Here is a 23,642-nt window from a genome sequence, read left to right as displayed (position 1 = left end):
TAAAAGATGTTTTAAACATTTCCATAATTCCTCATTGCCTTTACTTTGAAATCTGCTTAAAATATTAACCGCTGCGCACAAATCAGGACGCGTACAAAGCATTGCGTACATTAAGCAACCTATGACTTGTCTACTAGGTGCATCATATTGTTCATCACTATTCAATTCGTCATAGTTTAATTTATTTGGAAAAGGTGATTTCGAGGGATTGCAATCACTCATGGAAAATTTGTTTAAAACATTTTGTAGATATGTTGATTGGTCCAAAGTTATTTTGTCTTTGGTTCTCTCAACTCGTATGCCAAGGAACAATTTAATATCATTTAAATCAGTCATTTGAAACTGTTTCATTAGACAGTTCTTAAGTTGCTGCATGGTTTGTACACATTTTGTTACTATTAACAGATCATCAACGTATAAAACTATGTACACATTCAAATCAATCGAATTTTTATTCAATATGTACAAACATGGGTCAACTTTCGAGCTTTCAAAACCCATGCCCTTAATTACCTGATCGAAACGTTCGTACCAGCACCGCGAAGACTGTTTCAAGCCGTATAGTGTTTTATTTAATTTACACACCTGATTAGACTTGCTAGAAATACCTTCAGGTACCTGCATATAGATATCCTCCTTTAAAATGCCATTTAAAAATGCAGTTTTCACGTCCATATGATGGACAAGTAAATCATTTTGATTTGCAAACGCTAAAATCATTCTAAATGTAGTAATTCGCGCAACTGGGGCAAACGTTTCGTCATAATCTTCTAAATACTGTTGGCTGAAACCTCGCGCAACTAATCGGGCTTTATATCTAATCGGTTCACCTAACTCGTTATTTTTAATAGTAAAAACCCATTTACTACTTACAATATTTACATCACTAGGTTTATCCACAAGACACCAAGTTTGATTGCTACGTAATGAATCAATTTCACTTTTTATAGCACTTAACCACTCATTTGTATCTGGCCGATTGAAAATATCATTAAAATGCACCGGTAATGGTAACTGTTGTTTAGAACAAAGCGATAAAACCGCTAAATCTGGGTCATTCATTAATTTATAATTTTTAGCGGGTAGATTACGAATTCTATCGCTTCGTCGTAAACAACTACCTTCGGTGTCGAGTGACTTGTTGCTACCGTCACTTTGTAACTGTACATTGTTGTCATTTAGTGACTTGTTATTTACGTCACTTTGTGTATTGCCTATCGACTCCGCCGATGTATTTGGCTTGTCGATTTTGGCGGGAATTTCGTTATTGCTGCATATTGGCTTATTTGGCTTTATCAACTCCACCGACTCATTGTTCGGCTTGCTGATTTTATTAGGAATCACATCACTGCATATTGATCTAGATTCACCAAAATTTGACTCGTCAAACACTACATCTCTGGCAGTTAAAAATTGATTGTTTTCAGTATTAAATAATTTATAACCATTAGGCACATAACCAATTAAAATTGATTTAAATGATTTTTCGTCAAATTTGGTCTTTCTAGTTTTGTTATGAACATATGCAGTGGAGCCAAATACCCTCAAGTGACTTATTTTCGGTTTTATACCATGCCACATTTCGTACGGTGTTTTGCCAATTAGCGCTTTAGTGGGTAGCCGGTTTATTAAATAATTTGCTGTCAACACGGCTTCGCCCCAAAACTGTTTACCCAACTTCGCACTTGTAACCATGGTTCTTGCCATTTCGGTCAACGTACGATTCATGCGTTCGGATACTGCATTTTGGACAGGTGTGTAGGGCACAGTTAAATGATATGATATTCCCTTGTTTACACAATAATCTTTGAACTCATTTGACAGATACTCTCGGCCATTATCGCAGTATAAATTAACTACCTTACAATTAAATAGATTTTCACTCTTGGCAACATAATCTTGAAAACACTTTAAAACTTCAGATTTCGAATGCAATAAGTAGGTAACGGTGTAATGAGTGTAATCATCAATGAAATTCACGAAATAGTTTTTATCATCGAATGTAGTGGGTGTAATAGGGCCACACACATCACTGTGAACTATAAACAAAGGCCTGTTGTTTGTGCGTTCTGGTTTTGACTTTGCAAAAGGCAGTCGAGATTGTTTACCTAGAATGCATGGCTCGCATAACTCGTCGGTAGGTGGAATTATTTTATCAATTACAGAATAATCATCGATCATGTTTTTAAGGTTAATGAACTTCTGTTTATGTATATGACCAAGTCTTTTATGCCATAAATTGTATAGATTTGAATTTCTTTTTGCATCTACACTCAACGCCTTTTGCAAATTAATAGTAAATGTTATCATAGACAGGTTATTGCAAGAAATGCCAGACATAATACACTTATTGTTTTGAAAAATACGAACGCCTTCCTTATTAAAAAGAATTTCCATACCTGCTTTTTGCATTCGACTTACTGACAGTAAATTATCGGAAGCCTCTGCCGAATACAAAACATCTTCGAGGGAACCTTGTATTCCCATGTTGGTGGAGACATGAACGCGACCTCGTCCTGTTGACTGTATGGTTACTCCCCTTTTAGCTATATTGATATTGAGAGGTGAGGTAAATTCCGTATATGATGAGAAAACGTCCTGTGTGTTTACGATGTGGTCCGTGGCTCCAGAATCTAAAAGGAAAGTAATTTCATTACTGTTTTGATTAGGTTTTGATAACTTACATTGAGAGAACATAAAAGCGAAACTGTCCTCATTGTTTTGCTCCGGTACGGCGGCGTGGGCGAGGTTTTGCTGCGACTGCTGCGCGCTGCTGCCGCTGGCGTTGCTGGTTGCTTGTGATTTCTTAAAGAAACGGCAATCTTGCTTGAAGTGATTACGTCTTCCACAAAAGTCACAGTACATTCTTGACAAATGATGCGATGAATTTCTAGATTGCTGTTGATTCGTCTTGAACTGTGAATAGTAGTTAGGTTTCTTCTTTTTGTAATCGGGGACGTAGTTCGGCGTGTAATCTATGTGTCTCTTCCTTTTATGAAATGGGATGTGAGATGCGAATTTGTCACTTGCCGTATGAAGTACTTTTAATCCAGTGACTGTCTCGTTCTTAATTTTGACTTCTTGATCCAAAAGGCGCGTTTTAACGAACGATAGGTTTAAATTATCTTCGCCAAGCGTCTCTAAAGCGGTAATGACGCCATCGTAACTAGCAGGTAGCGTGAGCAATAAATGAGATATTTTATCCATTTCTTCGAGTTTGGCGCCAGCGAAATCAACTCGGTGATTAAACTGTCGAAATTTGTGAAGTGCTGGATAAGATTCACGTCAGGTTGCAGTTTTAAATTTAATAACTGCTTACGTAATGCCAATTGTGTAGCCAAGCTACGCCGTTCATATATTTCATCGAGGTTGTCAATAACGGTTTTTGCGGAATCCGTATCTTGGGCGAAATTTAAAAATGCGTCACCAAGATATTCCACAATTGTGCCTTTAGCGATGAGATTCTTTCGCGTCCACACGGCGTCAGGGTTTTCTGGAGCTGGTTCTTCGATGACGGACGACACTTGAAGTTCAGCTAAAAGTGATTTGATGCGGAACTTCCACGTGCTATAACGGTCGCCATTAAACGGTTGAATATTTCTTTTCGCTCGTTGATCCATTTTTACGGGTTTGTATTTAAACGTTATTTTAAAATGGATTAATGACAACCACGTGGCCTGGGCCCATAACCTATAGGTGTAGGTAGGGTCGGCAGAGTAAAAACACGTGTTAACTGTTCAACGTTCTGTATTCAAGTGAATCAGTAATTATGATAATGAACGAATGACAGATTGAGTGAGAACGAATGAATGTATTTATACAATGATTGAATGACAGGAAGTAGGACTTGGATTTTTGTCATATACCAATATTTACAAATAAGATCGACTGATTCAGCTCTATACGTGCGTTTTTCTAAACGTCCATTAGAGAAAAATTCATAATTAATTTAGTGAGTTAGTTTTCAAAAATCCAGTCTTATAAAAATCAAGATAATAAGATGCTCTAACTGAAACTTGAATTAAATAAATCTATTGGATAACGGAAAGTGTAGTATTTCACCGACTAAAACTATCAATTTTACATTCTTTTGACGTTTTTTTTGAAAGCAGCCTTAACGTTCCGTATTATATTACTTGTAATGCATTATAACTTTGAATTTGTATTATTTTATTCAAAATAAATCTTATTACTTGTGATGTAAGTCTCATTTGAAAACATTATAACAGTGGCCGACAACTAGATTAACAAGCGGCCGAGAATCAAACAAAGTGGCCGACAACGGGCTAAATAGGTACTTTCTCATATTCTTAATTATATAAACAAAACGTTGTTACTTATAACTCATTTTAATAAAAAAATGGCAAGTGTAGTATATTTTAAGTCTAAAAATCTGCAAATGACAAAGATTTGTCGAATACATTTTTCAGAAAATCTATTTGAATTCGAAGTTTTGCTAAACTGGCCGACAACCAGCCTAAACCACCCTATTTAAGTTGTCTAAATTCGATATATTATTTGTTCACAAATCTTAAAATAGGTAACATTTATATTAAGATTTGTGAATAATTAGGTATAATAATATGGAGTAAAACATTTATCTTTTTAGACAAAAGGTTCAACTGCGACAGTTAAAAAAAACGATTGCATACGTTAACTGGGGATACACTGGGTATGATAAAATATGTTCAGAAATGTTCCAAGAAAAAAATTCTGTCGTAAAAATACATTGTTTAGGTAGAACAGAGACACTGTTTATTCTTAATTTTACCATTAACCAACCACCCTTTGTCTCTGAGCTCTGAAGCAAAATTAACAAACAAAGACCTAAAACATGACCTAGATAAAAACACTGTTTGTACGTACCTAAATACTTACAACATAAAGTATAATGCTACACTGTACACTCCTATAATATCTATTCGCACATAATTATAGTTACCGTTCTTTTAGATAATAGTGTTTTTGTTGATATACAGAGTGGGGCCTGTAACAAAGGCGAAGAATTGAACTGTAGGCTATTCTCCTTATACTGATCAACATTTGTTCAGTGACTTTTAAAAATTATGAAGTCTTTTAATTTTTAATTTTTCATACAAAATAAATATTAGCTTTAATGTACGCCATTATTGTTGTCATTGACGTTGTCTGTCACACTTTAGACTTAACAGAATTCGCAATACATTACCTCTTAGAAAAAACTTTCAAGGGTGATAAAAATCAAAATACAAGTTATTTTTAAAATTCGCCGAACAAATGTTGATCAGTATAAGGAGAATAGCCTAGGGTTCAATTCTTCGCCTTTGTTTCAGGCCCCACTCTGTATATTATGTATATAAATCCTGAAAATCCTGTCCTCTGTTTAGTAAATTAAAGTAGCAACTAAAAAAATAAAAAAATACTTTATAATTTTCTTTACCTATATTAAATCCTGCTCATACTATTACATCAGGTTATTCAGGATGATACAGTCACCGGCATAAAGAAGTGATGATTTCTGTACCTTGTCGCTTTTAATCGTTTGACAATTTCGTATGACATTTCAAACAAGACGTTAATATGACAGGGTACAGAAATCATCACTTATTTATGCCGGTTACTGTACATATTCGTATTTTTTTTCTTATTTTGTCTCTTTATCACTTTTCCGTATTGAGATGACATAAATATTTACACTTTCATTCTTCCGCCAAGATGCATTAAAGATTGCCACTTCGGGTAGGCTGGCACTTTTTCTGGATAAATTTTCTTAGTAATCGTAATATGGTAAATAAAATATGGAGGTTTTACTGTATTATTTTGCCTAGATACGTAACAGATTGTCAGCTTGCTAAATTTTCTTAATAATCGAAAAATAAATAAAATATTGTGAAATTAATTATTTACCATTAACACCGGTATTATTTCACCGGACTACCGAACAGCCTTGTAAAGTAATATCCCGCATGAATTATCGCTGCGACAGCCATTACTGCACGCGATGCAACTCGTGCATCGATTTCGTACTCCTTTCAAATAAAACAATAGAATCACGACCACAAAGAGTGCCGTAGAGCTAATGATTTCGAAAATTGAATTCAAAGATCGTAAATTATCAAGTTATAATATACATAATATACGAAACAAAAAGTGTCATTTTTTCGATAATAAAGAAGTAAAAGAAGGAAGAGGCAAAGAAAGAAAGAAGGGGAGGAGAATATAAGGGCGGTGAAGAGTCGAGGGAGAGTGGGACTTTTGAATAGAATTCGAGTACTTCGTCACATATTTATAGGTACATAATCCTCAAACAAAGGAAGGTGAAAGACACAAATTCCCTTCATTAAATATAGATATACTTATACCTTGATAGAAATTATGAAAGTGACCCACAATGGTTTAAATTACCATTTTGTATAGTTATTTTTCTGCAGAAGTAATAGCCACACTCACATTTTAAACGACAGTTGTAGTGAAAAACGCTATTACTAGTTCAAAACCACATTATTAAGAGAATCATCTAAATAGCAAAATTGCCTCCTCCAAAATTATTGAAAAATATACCATTCTATCCGCAAAAAAACCTACTATTCCAGTACTACAATGAGCAACAATTTTCACCAAGTTCCATTAGTTCTCGTTACTTAGCGGGACATTTTAATCGGAATTAATAGAATCGCAAGCGTAGATCTCACGATTAGATAAGATAAGCTCTATCACGGAATATTTCCGCTGTTTACTTTCAGATTTTACTTTGATAAATGAAGAATTATTAACATTCTTATTTTGAAATACAGTATTGAGCAGCTCGGTTAAGTAATTAATACACCTACTTACTCGTCATTTTAAAACTTCTACGCTTTTTCCTGAGATGTGCCAGTAGTTGTACGGCTTGTACCTACTGGTATTCTATCAATCATCAAAAAATCATCATTATTCATCAAAAAATGTGCTACACGGGGGACGTATAGCACATTTCGTTATTCATAAAGATGGTACCTCACCCATTTTTACATGAACCACAAGATTCAAAATTGTTTTTATTTATTACTAAGTATTTTCGGTCCCATAAAATATGAATATTTAGTAGGGTGGGTCATTTTTACTTTTTTTTATTTTCTTAGGGGGCAGTCACAAAAAGGTGCCATTTTGTAATTAATTAGTATACAATTTATTTTTTTAATTTTTGGTTTGGTGAGGTTTTTTTCTTCATTTATTTTCTTTGAACCTTTAGCATGCTATTACGATGCCAATAATGGTATATATTAATAGCAAAATTTTAAATTAAAAGACAATACATACATATACTCCGCACACCACACAAAATGTACAAAAAAATATATGAAAACTTCAAAGTGGATCCGGAGGCAGAAGATTATTTCTAATTGCAAAATAATTTGAAATACTGTTTATTTGCATCAGTTTACATGTTTTTCTAACTGTGCCCAATGAAAATATAATACCTTTTTTTTTCATACAGGAGTGACCACCCTAATATTTAGCCTAAAAGCTGACTGTTAGAGAATACCGTGTAGCATTAAGTCCGCCTTTTGTAACTGTACCTATATTTTTAGTGTGGGATAAAGTTTGAATAAGTATTTCATAAAATTTTTGATTTCGATTTTAGTTTTGGCACCTACAAAATTTTCACACCAGCCTTACCAGAAAAAAAACTTATATCGTTTGGTTTATTTTCGGTAACACAATAAACGTTAAGAACAAAAGAACGACAGAAGTGGTGACTTTTAATTATGTTCGAAACATCTTGTAATTTAGCATAATTTTCTTTCAGAAAAAAAAAATCATTAAGAAATAAAATGTATATTCTATTTATTCCTCTAGCCAAAAAATATTTTCTTAAACCAAACTCAAAATATATTAAATAATAAAATAACCCACGTCGACAAAACCCAATAAACTGTTAAATAAATAATTAAACTTAATTATTACAGAACAAAGCAATTAATTGCAAAAGCTTTAATAACAATGAACTTACAGTAATTGAACGCCTTTGGGAATCTAGAAGTAACAAAAGACCTTTGTGGAACTAGGTACTTAACCTAAGTTAATTGCGTTTTTCAAAGAACTGGTAATTTATTACAGTTAACTTTGTAAGCGACTAAATCTAATGGTTGGCTGGTTCAGAACTGCAAAACTTTGTAAAGGTATAGCGGGTCAAATCTCGACTGGGGGGCAAATGTAACTGGTCCATTTTTTCCATGTTTTACAATGTTTGCATTATTAAATAGAGTGTCCACCGGTTATTATATGGTAGTCGTGTTCAGTGGATACATGTAGACCTAACCATCTGTAATAAAATGGAAAAAATGGATCAGTTACAATTGCCCCCTAGTCGAGATTTGCCCCGCTGTACCTTACCTGTTTGCTAACTAGATATAATATACAACTAGGGAACAAATCAAATTATTTTATTGAATATTTTTTGATTTGTTCTGTTTTTCAAGTAGTCACACTACTATAATATATAAATTATAAATTGAAATAGATAGCCGCGTAAGGGGTTCGATTCCCGGCTCGGCCACCAGTGGGCCTTGCCGTTTTTTCTTTCGTATATGAAATCTATTTCAATTAAGATGTAATATATTAAATATATTGACTGGCATGAACATCGTGATTACCTTTTAGGATTACCTGCTCATTAGGAACTCGACAAAAATAAGAATCAATACTAGTCTTGTGTTTTCTTGTGACACTAACAGTTACCTAATCATTCAGAACTTTAAAAAGTTTGTGTTGAAATTTTTAAAATCCTAGTTGGATGTTCGGTGGCACTGTTTCTAGAAAAATATAGGTATGCGAAATTATTCATACTGCCAAACAATAATATTTTAGTGAAACCGGTGACGCTACAGCAAATTTAAGAAAACTAATCCTAATGACCACATACTTGAAGGAATGTTGCGTTTATTTGGTGCTTTTCAAAAGAATCGGGCACGAGAACAAGTTCAGCTCATAATTCAAATCTTAATGTTACTGGGCTCACTAAACTATTATTTCATGTCACGAACACGTTACAGAAACGTGTTGCCTCCCAGTCTGCGGAAAAATCCCGGATTAGGTAGCAAAAGCAACGGGAAATAAAACCGAATAGCCGGCTATTTTGAGAGTTTTTAAATTGGAAGCGCCTGTACAAAAGATAATGGATTCCAGAATTAGATTGGAGTGCTTCAATGTGATAAATTAACCACGAATGCATCGAATGGGAAAGCACGTGTGAATGATAAATGTGAACCACATTATTCTGACCGTGATGAATTACACCACTGATCTCAGTACTTTTTATGGGACACAATCACATCCTCAGAGATTGACTGATGGCACTAAATTATCTTGAAGGAAAAACGAGACAGAATGGAGGGAAAATGTTGGCATTTAGGGATTTCGCCGAAAATCTGGCGATATCAATACGCCTCTTGCTTTGCTCAAGCTTTATTAAATAAGGTTTTGAGATTGCCTTCTTTATGAGATTAAGGCGAAGGTTCTTGGTGGTCGAAATTAGCTTACATTATGCATACCTAATGATATAAAATTCTGCTGATAAGCTACATTAATAGCTGTTTATCAGGTTTATCAAATATGGTTTAAAAATTAAAATATTTTAATTAAATTGGCCTGGAAGTAGAAGAAGGCATACAAATAACTTGTCATACTAATGGAGCATTTAAAAATAAAATTGTCTTGTATTTTGAACTTCAGAAAATCTTCAGATAGAAAAAGACTGAACTCCAGATTGCTTCATCATTCATTCATCTCCAGCCGTTGTTTTCCGAGAATCACGGTTTAATCTCTAGGGTTGGTTCGTTAGGGGTCGTGCCGGCAGCACCACTTATCTGTCCCCGGGGAACAATGGAATACTTCTGAAATATTACTCTTTAGTGGAAAATCTTTTACTGGAGTATGAAGATTTGTGTTCCGTTTTGAAATGTTTGCTAAAAATAGAGTGAAATTTTATTTTCAATGGTACATCCAATGTTTAAATGGCTATTTGTACTTAACTTACAAAATCAATTTTGTTACGGGATTAGATAAAAAATTAACAAAGAGCAGTCAAGACAAAACACATAATTATGTGCAACTGTCCAAAATTCACATTTGAAATTGTATTTGTTCGAATTTCAAACAAATTTATAATCACAGTTTTCTAAAGCAAAATCTTATTCACGACTCCCGCTCACGACTATCCTGACATCAAAATGCAACCAGTTGCTAAAAGCTTCTGGAATATAAAGATTTTATCCCCCAACATTATGTTAATTCTGTAAACAAATAGTCTGGTATCTTGCAAAACGATTTTGTAGGGAAATCAGCATCATGACACCCACGACTATCGTGGCATGAAAAGGCAAAGCAACTTATTCATCATAAGTTACTAGTACCAGGGCATCTAGCCAAAGTCATAGGAGGTAGGGTATAGCGAATGAGATTCTGCTTTGTGTGGTAGGGTACAGCACACCGGATATCATCTCGCTCGAATCTAGAGCAAAGCCCAACTGGGGAAGTGCCTCCGCCTTACAGAAGACCGCAGCCAAATAGCACTAGACCCTACTCACTCATAGTGTTGTGTTCCTGCCAGTGAGTAAGGCTGCCAGAGCTCAACGAGGGTGCAGTGTACTGGTGACGGAAGGACCTACGTACGGAACTAATTTGTTCCGTCTATTGTCCTTTGAGTCGTCGACAACCCGAACCCTCCTTGGAACTTATACAAGGAGTGTAAAATTTTCTAAAAGGTTGGCAACGCGCATGTGACACTCCTTGAGTTGCAGGCGTCCATAGGTTACGGTGACCACTTTCTATCAGGTGGGCCGTATGTTTGTTTGCCACCGACGTAGTATTAAAAAAATGTTACAATCACTTGAGTCTCATAGCTATCTCTCCCTATCGCTCTTTTGTAGTCGCTACAAAGCCAGACAGATTCGAACGCCACGTAGCGTCAATGTTTGTCACTTCGGCTATGCTGGTTGAGACGAATGCATGTCGGCCAAGCATCTCGGGTTAAATGGCTCGTGGGGCCTTTGTGAGATACGCGACAGGCCTTTTCAATGGGACGCTGGGTTTACATAATGTGAACTTTGCAATAGATGCATGTGGCATTTGAAGAAAGTCTGTGTAGAGACCGAAAGTTGATTGAGTTTTTTATTCTGTAGATTTGGGAACACAGTCAATATTCGTCATGCTGACCCAGTTTTCATACTTGTTAACTTTATTAGTATTTCCACAAGCGACTCTGTATATGCCATACGAATAAATAAATAGATGGATAGTGGAATGATAGTGAACGAAAATTGGATGAGCTTTTTTGTAGACTTTTGGGACTATATTAAACACGTATATTCCTCATGTCACCTTAAGTTCTGCTTACTCGTATTCCCCAGGCTGACCCAATGTGGATTAGAGATTTCACAAAATACACATTTAAAATTCATTGGGGATTTTCCTCCTGATATATTTATGTGATTTCACCAAAAAGCTCGATTGACATTTAAGCATTAATAGATCCACAAGGCTTACACTGCAAATATTTAAGGAATTTTAATCCTATGTCTGTATGTTAATATCTTTATTTTCTGAATTACCTGGGTAGCAGGCGCTTCAATATTTTATTAATAAGCCCATTGAAGCGATACTATTATAATGTTAATAGACATAACGGACAAGAGGGTATTGTTTATAAGGAACACGGTCGTGGATGTAAATAGCCTGAGACAGTTTGTCGATATCTTGATTGCGACCTTTACGATTTGCACATTGAAATTATTCAATAATCAATGAGATACATTCGAGAACATCTTTGGTAAGACTAGGGTTGCTTTTAGTCAAACGTACTTGAATTATCCATCTAGTTCTTCTTTAAGACCAGATTGTTAACCATCTGTTTATCAGAATCTTGTAGCAGCAAGAAAAGAAGTCATCGTTACTGGCAAGATTGATAGCAAGACGACCAATAGGTAACAGTCCAACAAAATGGCCAGATCTGATCCGTTCCAACCTAGACACCGAACAAACGGCGAGATACCACCAGATGAAAATTGATTCCACATGGATTTCACAACCCTCTGCAGCAATCAAAATACCAACGAGAGGAGGAGGAATTCACTATTGACTTAGATTTTTCACATTTAACGACATAGTAGGTTGTCAGGATGGCAGGGGCAGATTCTAACGCCTTTATCACACATGGAGTCGGCAAAGTCACACCAAACGTGTACTTGCTAAATTTGTGAGTTAAGATTGATATAAGGAAGGCAAGAGATAGAAAGATTCTTACGTTTTCCACATTTATCCACGTAGTTGGTAGCCAGCTTGTCAGGATGTTGACAGCAATTCAAGAAAATATTTTTCACACCCAAATTTTCCCTGTGGTTCGCGGTTGGCTTGGCTTGGCTCCAAAACTGGTACAGTACTGGTGTTAAGTTCGCAAGGCCCAAGTGGGAATAGGCAGGACATGTCTACGGAATGCATCCAGATCGGTGGGCCAAATTGACTAGGTACTGTCTGGACACCGTCGATTAGCTGGGGCAGAGGCAGATGAAAAAAAAGATGGCGGGATTGACCTCGACGCATTTTGCAGCGACTCTTATGAGGCAAATCGTGATGGGTGGTGGAAGAAAGGGAAGGCCTTTGCCCAGCAGTAGGACACAAAAATAGGCTAGTTAAAAAGATGGATACACTTACGTTTTCCACATTTGTCCACGTAATTGGTAGCCGGCTTGTCAGGGTGGCAGTGGCAGGTCTTGAGGCTCTCGTCGCAGATGGAGTCGGCGAAGCCACAGTCGTTGGTGATGGAGCAACCGTCGCCGTACATCGACGTGCCGCGTGTTGCTGCATCTGTGGGAAACAAAGAATCAGCATCATCCTCCTTGTGTTATCCCGGCATTTGCCACGGCTCATGGGAGCCTGGGGTCCGCTGTGACAACTAATCCCAAGATTTGACGTAGGCGCTAGTTTTACGAAAGCGACTGCCATCTGACCTTCCAACCCAAAGGGTAACTTAGGCCTTATTGGAATTAGTCCGGTTTCTTCACGATGTTTTCCGTCACCGAAAAAGGACTGGCAAATATTAAAGGACATTTCCCAGATAAGTTCCGAAAAACTCATTGGTACGAGCCGGGGTTCTAACGGGGTTCTGACCTCCGGATTGAAAGTCGCACGCTCTTACCGCTAGCTTCAGCTAGCTAGCTTAGTCTTATTTATTGCACAGACTTTTTTAAATTAAATATTCCGTCAATCACAAACAAGTATCAGAAGCCCCATGGCGCAGTCTATGGGCGACTGACCCTAACACTCCGCAAGTTGAGGTTGTTGCACATTCCGCTGGTCATCAAGGCATATGTATTTATAACCGGTTGCCTACTGAACTCAAAACAATTACAGATTGCTCTTTATTTAATAGAGAATTAAAAAAGTTCTTGTTGAGAAGTTGTTTCTACACCGTAGATGAAATTTTTTATAATGTATAGTAGGTATCTAGATTTAGCATTTTTATCGTACCATCGTATATAGTTTTAAGGTTTCAAACACAATACCTGTATTGTTTCTTGAATAAATATATGAGTATGAGTATGAGTATGAGTCCGCACCCTCATTCATCCGGCAACAACAATCATATTCACCAGCACGAATACAATGGAGTAATATAGATTAGACTAGTCAGGATAATCATAGAAAAGATTACAGAAATTAAAAAAAACTTAGAGCAATAGTCAGATCAGTTGCAGCGTCAAGGTCCATAAATTGGCATTCTCTCAAAATAGCCTTGATACAAAATTCTGCTCTTTCGCTTATTCTGTACCTTCGGGATACTTCCTAAAACCCATGTTTTCGACATTTGTTTGCGATGGACGAATATATACGAAACTTTACACTGAGCAATTGAGCTTAGGCCAAAATGGTTTTAATCGGTTGCACCTAATTTATGACATCTATAATATATTGTATTTCTTTCTATTACATTTTTGTTTAACTTACATTAAGAAGCAAATTGAAGCAGATTTCATTCCTGTAGGTATAATCTTCCCGGTGAAAGCTGGGTGAAACCGCTTTCAATTTCGAGGCTTATGTTGTAAGAAGCCGGGAATAACGTCAACGCCATTATAATATCATGAGATTTTGGAACGTAATTTGCATCTCCTTTACTTCTCTCAGAAGACTGTTGGCATAAGATATTCGTAATTACATTGTAGGCACGTTTCTACTCATTTTATATGAATAACAAGAAAATTAGCGTAAACTTAACAGAAAATAATCGCTGTCAGTTTTGTGGCGACAATTAAGCATAAAATCTGTCTAAAAATGTACTTTTTTCACATTCCGAATGTAGATTATCGCTCAAAGTTTATGTAATTAACACAAAAACAATATTTTTATTCAAATTGCGTGCTTAATGATCGACACAAATCTGACATTGATTTATTTTTGGTAACGACTTCGGTTACGCTAATTGGGGGGACCCAAATTCTGAAAATGCTCAAATACGACTAGAAACCTAAAACATGTATGTAACTAAACACATGTATGAAACATGTGTAGTACCTAAAGCATGTATGTAATTATGTAAATAGGTTAAGATATACAATTTAAGATTGTTTAAAAAATGAGCGCATCTTGCCATTAAACGTAACAGTTTGGCAAGTTTTTTAATGTAAAAAATTAGTTTAAGTTGTTTTTTCAAAATAAATTAAATAAATTCAAAAAAAAAACGAAGTTTTTTAAGTAAATTAAAACATAAGATATAAATTAACATTTTAAAATTCTACGAACTTTCTGCTTAAGTATTTATGTAACTTTGCGTTTATGGTGCAGCAAAACATAATTGCTCTCTTGATTTATTAAGGTGGAGACTGACTTCTAACAATTTATCGCGTTACAAGTTCGCGCATTACAATAACCACCTGTAGCCAACCAAATAATATAATATACCCATGTATAGTTATTTAAAACTTCGTATAGGTTATACTCAAATAAAATCTTTTTCCAGCGATTATATTTGCTCAAAAATCAAAATTATGTAGGTAGGCACAAGTTAAGAATTCCGTAAACGTACAAATGTTCGCCGCAAAAGTAACAGATCAGTCGTCACCTTTATAATTACATTATAAGTATCATGTGGTCTTCTATAATTGATAAGACGCATACCTTTTTTTTCCTGTGCATGTTAGAACGCTAAGAAACTGTGTACTTATTGTTGAAGATCCAAATTAAAAAAAAAAAAAAAAAATCATGTACTTATAATGTAACTCAACACGACACGAATATAGTTGCTCCATTTTTTTTTGCAAACTAACACTTGTTTTGAATTTATTACGAGTTTTCTGAGAATTTTCACATGACTAAGCATGTTCGTGATCTGACACGAAAGTCCTTTGTTGTAGCTTTGTTCATCTGACTCATTTTAATCATGAACGTTATTTTTTTAACAGGTAGGGGTAGTACATTTATTCAAAATCACAGAAACAGGGGGAGGGAGAAAAGTATGTACGCTATGTGGGGGTCGGTACAACTTGTCTTCACCACGTTATGTGGGGTCGAAACAACTTGTCTTCCTCTTCCATTCTCCTCTACGAGTATCTTTCGTCATCTCAACACTCATTTCTTTCTTTCTCTTATCCTCTTTCACACAATCCATGCATTGTTGTTTGGGTATACCCCTCCCTCTCCATCCATCAACATGTCAAAAAATATCATAATTATTGAAATAATTTCCTACGAATAGATAAGATGCCAAAGCACTAAAATGTGAGTAATAATTCACACTTTAAAGCTAATGATGGAACCATAGAGTATATTGAATAGTATGGTATAGAGATATCAGTCAAGATTTTCGAATGCAGCGCCGTCTATTATTAAGTTACGACAACTTTTCATGTCCCATGAAGGATGTGGACCCTTTAAACGTGGAACGCCACATATATATGATCTTTAATTAAGTTTGATATATCATTCATCAACCAGTCACATAAATAACTATTTCTACACGGACTTATTTGCTAAAAAAGATGACATACATACATACATACATACCATAGAATGTCGTTCGCTAGTTTGCAGATGGTACAGCGACATCTAGCGAAAAATTTGGACATGAAAAAATACTTATTACATTTTTCGACAACAAGTCCTTACCCAGTTTGCGGGGGTGACAGTGACATATAGTATAGTAGCAAACAACTTGCACTATGGCATGTAATTGTTTTTCACGCCCTCTTTCGTTGATTTTCCTAAACATATCCTAAGTACATCGAATTTACTATTCCCTTTGACTGAAAACACCGTGGATGGAACTCATAAAAAAACCTAATTACCCCAAGGTCAATTTGGCAGGCGGCCAATATCTTCGTAAGTTCCGTTTATAACTTATTACATTATTAGGGTAATTACTTGCCGCAAGAACACTAATAACTGCGAACTAGAAACCGCGATAACTCATTAACTGGAGCATGTAATTTTCAATCCTTATCTTAATACGAATCCATTCTAATATTATAAAAACTGGTTTTTCAATCGCCAGATAAATAATATCGGTCAGATAAATGTTAGCTGTCATTGTCATTTATACGTGTGATGAAAAGGATAGAAAACTTTATCTGGTAGATATATTTATCTGTCGACTGAGAAACCGGCCCTAAATGGAAAAGTGTGTGTGTCTGTTTGTTTGTCCGTCTTTCACGGCAAAACGGAGCGACGCATTGACGTGATTTTTTAAGTGGAGATAGTGTAAGGAATGGAGAGTGACATAGGGTGCTTTTTGTCTCTTTCTAACCCCCCCACTTCCCTAACATGAGAAGTTGAAGTTTGTACGGAGCTAGAATTTAACGCGTGCGAAGCCGCTAGCAAAAACTAGTTGTTAATATTTTTGAAAAATATAAGTCATGATTGAGAAATCATGATTCTTATACCGCCTAACAACTTTTTCCCTTTTACTTAGTGTTGAATGGTAGAGAATTTCTTATGGCTTAAGCCTACTACTGTATGTTTTATTGCAAGGTAACATCTGATCTTGGATACAATTCGACCCCCTGGGATCTATCGTGCCCTCTAGGTACTATCCTAAAATCCTTCATCTAATTAGGAGCTTCTCGATCATTTGTCTCCATGTGATTGATGATGAGGCTCATGGGTAGCTCTTTGAATTCTAGTTCCAGGTTACCCTGCTCCAAAATATTACGAAATCGTCACCATGTGCGCGTTTTCTCTCTTTGATAGAAAACACTACTTTGAGAGAAAAACCTTCTATTTGTTTGTTTGTTTGTTTTATGTAAAACCTTCTTTCTTTATGAAAAAACTTGCTTTTGCCCGCGGCTTCGCTCGCGTTAGAAAGAGACAAAAAGTAGCCTATGTCACTCTCCATCCCTTCAACTATCTCCACTTAAAAAATCACGCCAATTCGTCGCTCCGTTTTGCCGTGAAAGACGGACAAACAAACAGACACACACACTTTCCCATTAATAATATTAGTATGGATAATTATTTATAACCATAGGGTTATTGCCATATATCATCTACACATAATAATTCATCTATAATAGCACATTTTACCACGTTACAGCAATACATTTACCATTCGAACGTGGAACCAATATGCAGCGTCACACGGCATCATATTTTATTACTATCTTGCATGCAACTGAACAGTATGGGCGCATTGCCACATTCTGAATGACAGTTTGTGATATGGTTACGAAAATAATATCTATACTTATGCGGGGTGAAATAGAAAGGACTAGAGATGCGCAAAACGCTTCACTGAGATGAAAAGATTGATTCATATCTTTCGCTCGCGGTGATATATATCACTCATTTCGCTCATTCCGCTCATTCCGCTCATTTCGCTCAGTGAATCTGTCAGACTATTTGTAGCAAGATGGCGAATCGTGAGATACGATACCGCCATATTGCCAAACGCAATCCTTCCGAATCGCTCCGAAGCTGTCATTCGAAACATTTGCATCGTTTCGCTCTTTTGGTTCAGCCCGCTCATTCGAATCATGAGTGGGAAAGAGCGCGCAAGTAACTCTGAGATAGGTGAGTTACTGAGCGAAATGAGCGAGTTGAATCGCTACTGAGTTGAAGAGTGAACGAGTTCAGTCAAAAGATATAGTTCTTTTAAATCACTCACTCGCGAACGACACATCTCTAGAAAGGACCTTCCAAACTTTGCATAGTGACTTTTGAGGTTATAATGAACAACTGTTATTACGGGACCAATGCTGAAGTGGAGAAAAACAAATGGGTGCTGCATTGAATAAAAATAAAAAGAAAATTGTTTATCTTCAGACAATTACAATTTATTTATTGAAATCAGCGGCATCATGACAGTGGAAATGTATGAAAAATCCATTTTTTTGAGATTTCGGCATTGGTTCCATAATAAAAGTTGTTCATTACGACCTCAAAAGTCACTGCAAAGTTTAAACGGTCCTTTTTATTTCACCGTATAAATTAAACCGCGGTCGCGGCAAGCCCCCCCTTAGATGGAGAGACGACATCTGCCAACTAGCTGGCGATAACTGGATGCGGATGGCAATGGACCGACAAGCGTGGAGGAATGGAGAGGAGGCCTATGTCCGAAGACGGGCGCTTTAGAGGCTGCTATAGATAGATAGATAGATAGATAGATATATTAAACCAATAAATTCTTCCAACTGGATCAGACTACTAGAAGAGGCCTATGCTCAGCAGTGGGCGATAAGGGGCTGATATTATGATGATGATGATGATTATCCCAAATGTGTCCACGTAGCATTCGCTATCAAACATAACGGAGCTGTCAAAGGTTGCACAAATATTGGAACACGCTTCTAATTATCACGATGTTGGGTGCGTATTCCCATATTCAGGTCAGATATACGAAAAAGTACAATTGAAAGGTCAAATGGCAGTTGTTTTCGTAATTAAAAACTAGTGCCTACGCCAAATCTTGGGATTCGTTGTCAAAGCGGACCCTGCTCCCATAAGCCGTGGCAAATGCCGGGGTAACGAAAGGAGGATGATGGATGATACGAGAAACTACAAATATCGACGTAGGAAGGGAAAAACCCCTTGAGCGACATTTTTTGCGATATTGAGTTTTATATTAGACCTTGAAGATTGGACACTATGCAAGTATGCATAACTAAGCTGATACATCTTTTATTCCACTTCTTATAAAAATTATACCATGGAGATAAAAATATAAGCTACTTCGACTTTTATCCTTCCGTGTTAGATAGACTGTAGGAGGTAGGGCATAGCGAATTATATTCCGCGTTGTGTGGTAGGGCACAGCACAGCGGATATCGTCTCGCTCGTATCTAGAGCAGAGCCCAACTGGGGAAGTACCTCCGTCTTACAGAAGACCGCAGCCAAATAGGCACTAGACCCTACTCATAGTGTTGTGTTCCTGCTGGTGAGTAAGGCTGCCAGAGCTCAACGAGGGTGCGGTGTGCTGGTGACGGGAGGACTTACGGAACTAACTTGTTCCGTCTATTGACCTTTGAGTCGTCGGCAACCCGAACCCTCCTTAGAACTTGTGCACTCCTTTTTGCTGCGTACTTAACACAGCAAAAGGGAATGTACAAGTTTCTAATAGGGTGGCAACGCGCATGTGACACTATTTGAGTTGCAGGCGGCCATAGGTTACGGTGGCCGCTTTACATCAGGCGGGCCGTATGCTTGTTTGCCACCGACGTAGTATAAAAAAAAAATAGTATTTTTATTTTCATTAAATAAGTGCATAAAATTCTGCAGTACTAAAATAGTTCTTAAGTAAAGTAAGTACCCTCATCAAATGTGCCACCAACAAGTGTACTTGAAGTTTTAAATGCCTCACTTTTCTTGTTTTATTACGACGGACGAAGCTTTGACCCGTTTTTACCGCCCGGATTAACTCGAGACTTAGCACGAAATGACGGAGGCTTTAATCAGGAACAGGTTGCTATGCGACTGTCTTGGCGTCTTCATATTTTAGTTTCATGTCATGTTACTTGTTAAATGTGACACTTTTTTGTAATATTCACAGATGTCATATATACGATAGATCAAGCAAACGTATCTACTTAGCGTGTCAAATGAACTCAGTGAAATCCACTGAGTTGTCCGTCTTTACTCGCAGCTTGCAGCTTTCGGGCGTCAATTTTTGTAAGTTGAAGTCAACCAAAACATAAAAAATGCCTCGTTACGTAATATTCAATTGCAACAACACAAAAATTATGAACAACCAAGAGCCTGAGACATATTTAAAATTACAGGCAAGAATCAACTTAAGTACAAAATTTGACACGCTCGGCCCCTATACAAATATATGAATTTGTTTCTTCTATCTAAATTAAGTTCTGTGGTAATATTTGAGCTAGCAGAAAAAGGTACGGTGGCCTAGATGGCATTACACCTTTGGGGTACGCTCAACTAGATGGCGCTAATATTAATATTTGACATTGTAACACATATCAAGCTAAGAATATGAGCCAAATTGTCAAAACTGAAGTTTAAAAGTTTTAAGTCTGTGTCAAGAGATGGCAGTCTATGCTCTGTGATTACACATTTTACTTTGACAGTAACTATCTATAATACCCGATCCTCTTTGGTAATAGGCAGTTGACGACCGGTCTGGCTCAGTCGGTAGTGATCCTTCCTGCTGAGGGCATTTATTTGTGTGAATAGCACAGATTTTTTCCTGCGTCATGGATATTTTCTATGTATATAAGTATGTATTTATCTATTTAAGTACGTATATCATCGCTTAGCACCCATAGTACAAGCTTTGATTAGTTTGGGGCTAAGTTGATCTGTGTAAGGTGTCCCCAATATTGATATTGAGTAGTTATTACCCTTCGTACTCGTATTGTATCATTGTTATCTTATTCTGTCTCACTAATATGGAAGAGCGAGAGAGATAATTACGCTTCTCCCTAACCCTAGTCACATGTTACAAGTCACTACCACTTCACTCACTAGATGGCTTTCACTTGCTCGAAGTGTCCCCTCCGCCAGCTTCCAGTTTCAGAACGGTCACAGTATAACAAAGAGTACTATCGTACAGTATGGCCACTCCCGCTTCCTGCTAAAAGTGCCGCCCACCTCCTCTCGGTTACCTCACTGTTACCGCCCGTCAAAAACGCGAACAGTCGACCTGTCATATCTCACTCATACAAGCATAGTACGCGTTCGCCTACACGAGCTAAGACTTTGCTAGAAACGCGCCTCTTTCGTATATTTGATCGCCAGTGTCCGAGGTGTGGAACGGTCCTTGGGCTCAAGTTCCGCTGCTTCCGTAAGATCTATCCGGCTTTTCGTAAGTATCCGTGTGAACAATGTATAACCACAATATCTTGTTCTTATACAATTATTTTTAATACATTACACTGCCTACTCTGAGCATATAATGAGTTATTTAAAGGAGCAGCGGCACTTACAGAGTGGCTGTAACAAACACCGACCCGCGTACCGCTTGCAGACCAGGCTCAACTGTGTCATGAGACTTCCACGTATGTGGTTACTTACTAAATGGAGCAACAGAGGCGGTAGTTGTGGTGATCATTGCAAAGACACCGGCTCACGGACCCACGTCGTATGTCTTGAGATACCTGGCTACTCTAAACCTCTGTTACTTATTGAACGGAGCGGTGGTGATATCCTCGGCGGTACAGAACAGCCATAGCAGTAGTAAAGCGAGCGCGGCCAGCGAGACACCGGCCCACATGTCGCTCACAGACCTGGTTCAGATGTGTCATGAGACTTCCCATTGTATGTGGTAAAGTTACTTACTGAAGGGAGAGGCGGTATCTTCGGCAGTTAGAGCGGTCGTAGCAGCAGTAGACGAAGCGATCCACATGTCGGCAACACGCCCACGTCTCATGTTTCAAGCCATCTGGGTACTCTGAAAGTAACTTACTGAACGGAGCTGGTATCTTCGGCGGTACAAAGCGGCCACAGCAGCCGTTGTAGTAAGAGAGCGGCCAACGAGACACCCACCCACATGTCGCTCACGGATCCAGCACCTAACATGTCATCAGGCTAGATGGCTACTCAGAGTGTGATGAGGTACTTACTGAAGGGAGCAGCGGTGGTGGTGTCCTCGGCGGTACAGAGCGGCCATAGCAGTAGTAAAGCGAGCGCGGCCAGCGAGACACCGACCCACATCTCGCTCACGGATCCAGCACCTAACATGTCATCAGGCTAGATGGCTACTCAGAGTGTGATGAGGTACTTACTGAACGGAGCAGCGGTGGTGGTATCCTCGGCGGTACAGAGCGGCCATAGCAGTAGTAAAGCGAGCGCGGCCAGCGAGACACCGGCCCGCTCGGAGCGTGCGACCCGCATGCCGCTCACAGACCCGCGTCACATGTCACGAGGCCACCTGTAACAATTGAAATATTGTATACATGTGTTGATTCAGTTAGGAGGTCGAACTAGTTTCGGTTCTACCTCAGAGATGGCGGGGGGGGGGGCGCCAATCTCTCAGTAATTGTGTCATATACTTGAAAATTTCGACCATTGCTTTCGTGTACCTATGGCCGAGTGGTTCAGGCATCCGTCCGGTTAACGGAATACGCTGGTTCGAATCCAGCTTGGAACACTTGGAGGCATTGGTCACTTTTCTTTGTATACGACATTTATTTAATAATTGAAATATTATCAGCGGGGTAACGAGGTTCACTGTATTTAGGTACCTACTTTAAGCGTCAAAACAGGCGACGCAGCACACTCATAAAACATAAGTCAGTATCACAAGGTCAGGGCATTTTCCAAGTTCTCGTAAATATAAAATATCTAGGTAAACGCTTCTACTAGCTTGATATCATCAAAAGACTATCTTGATTGGCAAGGTACTGCTTTTATGACAATATCGAGTCGATTCCCAAGCGCCATCGCCAGTCAAGCTCGATTATTCATGCCTGTGGAAGTGAAACAATGGTTCATAGCATTACCGGCTGTCAGTAATGTCAGTGGATAATAGTACTGAATCAAACGCTAGTGGCTTACAAAGCTGTAATGAAATCTTGTTATACTGTTGCTGAATCAAAAGCGCTGGTAGCCTAGCGGTAAGAGCGTGCGACTTTCAATCCGGAGGTCGTGGGTTCGAAACCCGGCTCGTACCAATGAGTCATTTGATATTTGCCAGCAGTCGCTTTTCGGTGGAGGAAAACATCGTAAGGAAACCGGACTAATTCCAATAAGGCCTAGTTACCTTTGGGTTGGAAGGTCAGATGGCAGTCGCTTTCGTAAAACTAGCGCCTAAATCTTGGGATTAGTTGTCACAGCGGACCCCAGGCTCCTCTCAGGACGATGATGACTGTTGCTGAATCAACTGATGTTTTTTTAACTTTACAGTCAGAGTATTTCGGCTCATCAAAAATCAAGTTGGAACCAAAGTTCCAATTATTAACTTGATTTGAAGTGGAGTTAATAATTGGGAATAAAGTTAATAATGTAATTTTAGTTAATAATTTAGTAAATCCGATCCGGGTAACTATCGACCAGTGTCAGTGCTGCCAATACTCTCCAAAGTTATAGAAAGAGTAATATACAATCGTTTAAATGACTATCTAAAACAAATAGATTTCCTTTCTAATAGCCAGTATGGCTTTCGGTCTGAATCAAGTACCTTGTCTGCAGTGATTGACCTAACTACTAAAATTAAAACAAATATAGATGCCAAAAAATATTGTCTC

At 37.7% G+C, this 23,642-nt stretch overlaps 1 protein-coding gene across 6 annotated transcripts in view; it reads right to left on the bottom strand.

Annotated features, from left to right (window-relative positions):
• LOC125242637 overlaps window positions 1-23,642 on the bottom strand; it is a 112,800-nt gene that overhangs the window by 12,009 nt on the left and 77,149 nt on the right. For all 6 annotated transcript variants that reach the window (XR_007178896.1, XM_048151465.1, XM_048151469.1 and 3 more), the window contains exons 2-3: window positions 22,182-22,327; window positions 12,670-12,822 (exon numbers count right to left, since the gene is read on the bottom strand). Coding sequence is in view for 5 of the 6 variants with exons in the window: in XM_048151465.1 (XP_048007422.1) it covers window positions 12,670-12,822; window positions 22,182-22,290 (262 nt within the window). In the remaining variant the exon portion in view is untranslated. The remainder of the gene's footprint in view (window positions 1-12,669; window positions 12,823-22,181; window positions 22,328-23,642) is intronic.

The sequence above is a fragment of the Leguminivora glycinivorella genome, chromosome 3 (genome assembly GCF_023078275.1).
Source record: "Leguminivora glycinivorella isolate SPB_JAAS2020 chromosome 3, LegGlyc_1.1, whole genome shotgun sequence".
Lineage (NCBI taxonomy): Eukaryota > Metazoa > Arthropoda > Insecta > Lepidoptera > Tortricidae > Leguminivora > Leguminivora glycinivorella.
The sequence above is the reverse complement of the archived record's forward strand: the minus strand, read 5'-3'. Positions and strand labels throughout refer to the sequence as shown.